This window comes from Merops nubicus, unplaced genomic scaffold (genome assembly GCF_000691845.1).
Source record: "Merops nubicus isolate BGI_N331 unplaced genomic scaffold, ASM69184v1 scaffold42985, whole genome shotgun sequence".
Classification (NCBI taxonomy): Eukaryota; Metazoa; Chordata; class Aves; order Coraciiformes; family Meropidae; genus Merops; species Merops nubicus.
Genome location: NW_008612420.1, coordinates 1 through 6,171, shown reverse-complemented (window position 1 = coordinate 6,171; position 6,171 = coordinate 1). Strand labels below are relative to the sequence as shown.

The 6,171-nt window shown below is 48.6% G+C and overlaps 1 protein-coding gene across 1 annotated transcript in view; it reads right to left on the bottom strand.

Annotated features, from left to right (window-relative positions):
• LOC103774145 (integrin beta-5-like) overlaps nt 1–6,168 on the bottom strand; it is a gene marked incomplete at its 5' end in the record, with an annotated part of 23,825 nt that extends 17,657 nt beyond the window's left edge. Inside the window, one exon of the mRNA XM_008941533.1 lies at nt 5,973–6,168. Within this exon, the coding sequence (XP_008939781.1) occupies nt 5,973–6,168 (196 nt within the window). The remainder of the gene's footprint in view (nt 1–5,972) is intronic.
• Nucleotides 6,169–6,171: the final 3 nt, after the last annotated feature.

Below are 6,171 nucleotides of genomic sequence, written 5' to 3'. Positions count from 1 at the left end.
AGGAATGCAGCAATATCAACAACTGACATCAGAAAAGATTTGGTTTATACAAACATGCTTCAGAAAAGGGGAAAAAAAAAAAAAACACCAAAGTTTTTCCTGCTTTGGGGCTCAGCTGCTGTCATGTAGACAAATGACACTGACTGGACACAGGGCCAACAGCATCTGCAGGGAGCTTGCACACAGTGTGAGAATGGCATCAGTCTGAGCAGGATGAAGGTGAATTCAGTTGGCTGCTCTTCCAGTTAATCCCCATCACAGCCCTCAGCCCTGCCTGCCCCAGCTGACCTCAACCTTACATTTCTTTACACTAATCCACATGATGAGAGTAAGTGGAACATGCCCAGCTTCACAGTATAACCCCCCAAAAAAAGAAGAGGACAGTGGAGGTCCCCAGTTGGCTTCATTTCTCACTGAATGTTTGCAGTCCATTCTTGTTGGAGCCAAAACGTTTCAGAGGTGGAGAGTGGCTGAAAGCTGGAGAGGGGATGCCCACCCAGCAGTGATGCCAGGCATGGGCACTCCAGCCTCAGTTCAACACTGCTGCCAGACACAGCAAGTCAGAGGTTTATTTTTAATTCTTATTCAGGGGGATTTTTGTTGTTTTATGCATAACTTCTCAGGCATGCAGACATCTCAAGGCAAGGGCTTCAGCTGAGCAGCTTCTGCAGATGATACAAGCCAAGGCTGAAGGGGAGTGCAGCAAGGAGAACTATTTTTGGGAAGCTCTAGGATAAACGTGCAGCCTGACTGTATCTTGACCACATTTTAAAAGAGAGATGTTACCACAGTGCCCTCTCCTCATCACTCATTCTGGCCACAAGGTCCCACTGGGCTATGCAGTGGCTCTGTAGGCAGGAGAGCTCAAGATGCCTGCAACCAGGTTTGTTGGCTGCCAAGGAGCTATGGGTACCCTCTGCCCCACACAGCATGATGACACTTAATGCTCCTCTGTTTTCTAGCCCAACCTCACCTGGTTTTTAGCTCCCTGTCCCTTACCCTGCTCCTTGGTGGGGAAGAGACACTTCCAGTTCTGTAACCCACACTAATAGAAAATGGTTTTGCCTTGGAGAACTTGCTTAGGTTCAGCTCACCCCAAAACACCCTCCCACCCCCTGCAGCCCCAACAGCACACACAGCCACCCCCTGGCCCCATGCAAACCCCCCACCTGCTGATAATAACTGGGACCTAATGAACCAGCACCGTGAGGTTGCACACAGTGACCCAAGCTGACACTGCACGCTCTGTCACCAAAATAAGCCTCAAAAATGCCAGTAGATGTGTGCTCCCCATCCTCCTCCAGCCCAGGGAGCAGAGTAGGACTGACCCGTGGGGCAGGTGCTCCACAGACGGAGCCACATCTCCTCTGCTGTTGCATGGCTCACGGCTGTATGAGCACTTAGCAACAACCAAAGGACTATTTTTAACTTCCACTTCTCATATAGTCCTTTTGTCTCTCCCCTTCATGTCTTTTTGTACTAGCCAGTGCCTCCTTTTTACACAAAGTGAAAAAAAAACCAAACCAACCCAAATCCCCCAAATGAAAAACCTAAAGATAATGAGAATTGACATGACTTCAAAGAAAGCATTGCAGCTGTGGTTTCAGCTCCATTCCCTATCCTCTTTCTGCTGCAGGCCACCCTCTTCCCTTCTGGTAGGGACTCCATTTGCTTAATGCCACCCCCTTGGCACCGCCACAGGCAGTGAGCATGGGCAAGTCCTGCTTCCTTCCAAACCATGCTAAGCCCATCACCTCCACCTTGGAGGTTAATAAAGCAAATACTACCCATTTCATTCTTAATAGCAGCTTCTGGTAAAAGCTTACACACTAGGAATGGAGAGAATCAAGACAAGAAAAATTGTTAACACCAGATCACCTTTATTCTTACATCTGAGCCTACTGATGCACACTAGCACCCTCTGTCCAGGCACTACCACTGGGTAGGGGAATAAGAACTACAAAATTAAGTGTGGAAAAAAAGTCTTATGGTAACAGACCCCACCAGAAGCCCCAGGGTGAGAACACCAGAGGTGTCATCAAACCTGAGTGCTGCTCTCAAAGTGCAGGGCTCTACTGCACACCCAGAAACTGCTGCGCTGTTAAAAGCTGCTGTGGTGCCCAGGAGGGGGAACGCCAAAACCAAATTGCAGAAGCAGGAGTGAGAGTTCTAATTTGAGGCTGTGTTAAACCAAACAGAAAAGCTTTATCTCACTGGCCTTAGTACAGGCTAAAACCTCATGATGCTTCCCCACTTAATAAAACCAAGAAAGGGAAGTGTTCAGAAAGAAATACTGAGGACTTGTACAGCCTCAGCAGTTTTTGAAGTGGTTTTGATGGTAGCGATGTTCTGTGCGTGACCACAGTCCCGGGCTGAGGAGCACACAAATGACATCTACATGGGGAGCCAGCTAACAGCAGGGATGGTAAAGGAGAAACTTCTCTAGAGACGCCAAAGTAAAGCCGATGCTGTACCACTCTGCAGCCCCCCTTCCAAGAAAAAATAGGTCTGCAGCACTGAAGCTAACGAAGCTTGGCCTCTGGTGAGCCGGTCTCTCTTCATTAGAGGCAAACGTGATGCCTTCACCCGGGGCCTCTCCGCCCTCTTGCCACCTAGTTTTATGGGACCTTCAGGAATGCAATTAGTGCTGAGATGCTTCCTCCTTTGTCAAACTGCCTGGCAGGCAGCCAAGGGGTTCAAAAGCTGCTGGGCCATGCAGCCAGCTACCCCTTCCCAAGCCCGGCTGCAGGCAGGAGGGCTCTCTGCCGTGCTCCTGCAGCCACCCATGTTTCAGAGTAGGGGCCAGAGCAATCTGCTGAAGGCCTCAATGCAAGAGGGCAGCTTCTCCATCTGGAGAACAACTGGGAGCAAAGCGTTCAAGGGTTTGGGAAGCAACTGGCTGCTTGGTTGGAGTGTGATGCCATTGATAACCCAGGTGCATCTCTTTTGGAGGAACAGAGCACTTCTGGAAGCCATGCCCAAGGGCCCTTCCAGAAGCTGGATTAATGGTTTGAAACAGCTACTCTGGACCAATTAACTGGACTCAGTAAGCAACAGAAAAAATGACACTTCTTAGTGACTAAGAGGCATTGACTAAGAGTTGGATGCAACTTAAATCAACATTTATGGCATGTTATAAATGACATGTTTTCCTGCCTGCCTCAGAGGCAGCAGGAGGCATCTTAAATCTCCTACCTACAGGAACTAAATTCTGCTCCTTTAAATTGTCTCCCACCCAAAATCTGCTTCTCCACTTCTTAGGGCACTACAAAAGGACAAGAGCTGTACGTAGCACGGTCTGCAGTGATCTCTCCCCCCAAGCACTGACAAAATGAGGTGCCAATATTTATAAATGGACCAAGGGATGAAAACACTTTTGCTGGCCAAAAGACCAAGTACCAAGAAACAAGAAACTCCAAGTACATTTCAGACTATTTCAACCCCACTGTAGCTTTTTCTGGGAATACAGGATGCCTGACTGCAATCTGCTGCCCAGCCCTATGTCAAAGCCCTTGACAACAGTGATGAGTTCTGCTCATGGGTCCAAGTCAAGTAACACCCAAGTAAGGACAGCGACAGCAAAAATCTGCAGTAAAACAGCTCGCTCCACCACAGATTTTTGGTTTCTGCATTTGCTAAAACCTGTTGGTTTCCTCATGGTCAGATTCAGTCTGGAAGAGTGGTGGGCACTGGGATGTTGAGACCTTTCAGGGATAGAGATTGTGACTAGGAGAAGACAGAGTGAGGACAAGGTGTCATTTCTCCCCATTGCAGGGATAAAAGAAGCAATCAGACCCCATGTGGCCATCCCAGGAGATATTGTGTACCCAAGGTATGAACCAAACTACCCTGGCTGCCACCACACTGGTGGAATGAGACATTCAGTGCCAAGCTAAACAGTCTTTTCCAAGAAGGTCACACTTCTAGGGAGAAGAGAGCATACATCTGCTAGAAGCCACCAGAGATGCTTGTGTAGCAGAGGGCTGTTTGTTAGGGGCAGCTTTAGGCACAGCTCTGCTGTGCAAGCTCAGACACTTTTGGTGGGCTGAAGAACCCCCAAGCTTCTTGGGTTGACAAAAAACACGTCAAATCTTCTGCCATTGGTACAGTGCTTGCTACAGCTCAGATTTAGCATCCTAACTGCTGGAATTACAATAAATAAATAAATAAATAAAAGCCCAACAGCAATAGAAATACCAGGACACACAGGGAGAAACCACCCCATGCAGCTGTGTCAAACTCCATCCCACCCCTGGAGCAAAGAGGCCACTTGGCCTCAGCCTACCCTTTGTTTTCTTTCATAGCTATAAAAAGGACTTTTAAAGGACTTTAAAACACTCTGGCAAATCCCAAACCAGCTATATTGCTCTTCCAGAAACCTTCCAAAGGGACAGAAGAAAGCAGGTGCAACAGAAGACACACAGCTTCTCTTCCCTGTGAGTGGCAGAGCTCTGGCTGTCCTGATGAAAAGGAAGATTGAGCAAAGGGGTGTCGTCCCTCTCTTGCAGTACCAACCACTATATCGATAACTTCCAGCCTCCCTTTACAGCATTGCTGTCTTGCTTGGTATTAAATGCACGCATTTTGGGTGGGATGATGCTATCAAAACAACATGGAAACAGGGAGAACCTCCAGGCAGTAATACTCTTAATTACTTCACAGTTGAGTTTGTCTTTCCCCCACCTATTTCCAAATACCTCTTTCCTGCTTGTTCACCCCTTTTTCTTCTCTAAATCAGGAGGGAAAGCCCCAGCCCTCCCAGTCCGTGGCAGTCAATGTGGGAGGTGGCTCTTGCCTTTCTCACTGCTCTGCAGCAGGGAGTCCCAGAGCAATGCCAAACCCTGAAGTGTCACCTGCCCCATCTTCACCAGTGCTGCAGTATCACTAGCCAGGCTACAGGAAAATGAGCACAAACATCTTATGCCTGCTCAACAACATGACCAACCGTATCAAAAAGTCAGAAACTTGCACACAAAAGGTGCCACATCACTTACTGCCCAGCTCAGAAACACGCTGGGCAAGACAAACATCTGGGAAATAAAACACCATTTCCCCAAAGAAATATGAAAAATAGCTCTTTTTCCAAGCTTACACTTGTTTTGGATTTTTTGTCCAAGATTTTCAGACGAGAAAATTTTTTATTTGCCTGAAAGTAGGCGAATTTTAAAGAGCAACCTTTTGCCCAGCTCCAGCTAAGCGAATTATGTCCAAGGTCTAATCCAGGCAATTACATGCATGGTAAATTATGTGACCTTGGACTGACAAGGAATTAAATCAGTTTTAGCAAACATGGCTAAATAACTCATCTACCTCTGCTTAGGCAAAGCTGAGTGGCTACATCCTTCCCAGTGGATGACTTGTCTTCCCAGACAGAAAAATCTATACATAAAATACTTGTAGGACTCTTTAACACAGATTTTCTCTAATAAGTATCAGACTGAAACACAACCTTTCCTTTCACCTGTGCTACATCAGGGGATTACATCAGCTTCCTCATCTTTAGAAAAAGATTGTTTCTGCCTACGCAGGCAAGGATGGCACATGCAGAAGAAATCCAGCCTAAGAAGACACCAAAAAGTGTCAGAGGATTCAAGCCTGCAACAGTTTACTCTTTCCTAGGGATATACTACATTGTGCAAGAGATGCCCATGGTTACGTCAAAACCCAACCAAAGCCAAGACTGCTCCTCTCCATGGGCCCCATGCTGAGGACAAGCCTGGAAGGAGACATCCTTCCACGCCAGTGCTGGAAACACCCTTCTGAGGGTGATCCTGCGTTCTGGGGATCAGTCCTGAGAGGGATGCACTTAAACCTCACCCTCCTTTTTCCCGTGCAGAAAACGGAGCAGGGGTCTTTCCAGAGCCAGGCTAGGTGTCGGCGGGCGCAGCCCTCGCCCCCCTCCTCGTCTCCCATTTCGGGGCCGTGCCCCCGTTCCCGCGCAGCGGAGGGTGCGAGGGAGGGAAAGCTCCTACCTGAGCAGAGGACTCCCTTGTACCTGGCGCAGGAGAAGTCGTCGCACTCGCAGAAGGGCCCGTAGATGTTCCCGAACTCGCTCTCGTAGCAGAGGCACTGGTTGCAGCTGCACTCCCCTCTCCCGCTGCAGAGGGGTTTGCCCTCCGCCTCGCGGCACAGGGCGTGGTGCGTGTCCCCCCGGGCACCCTCCTGGCACTC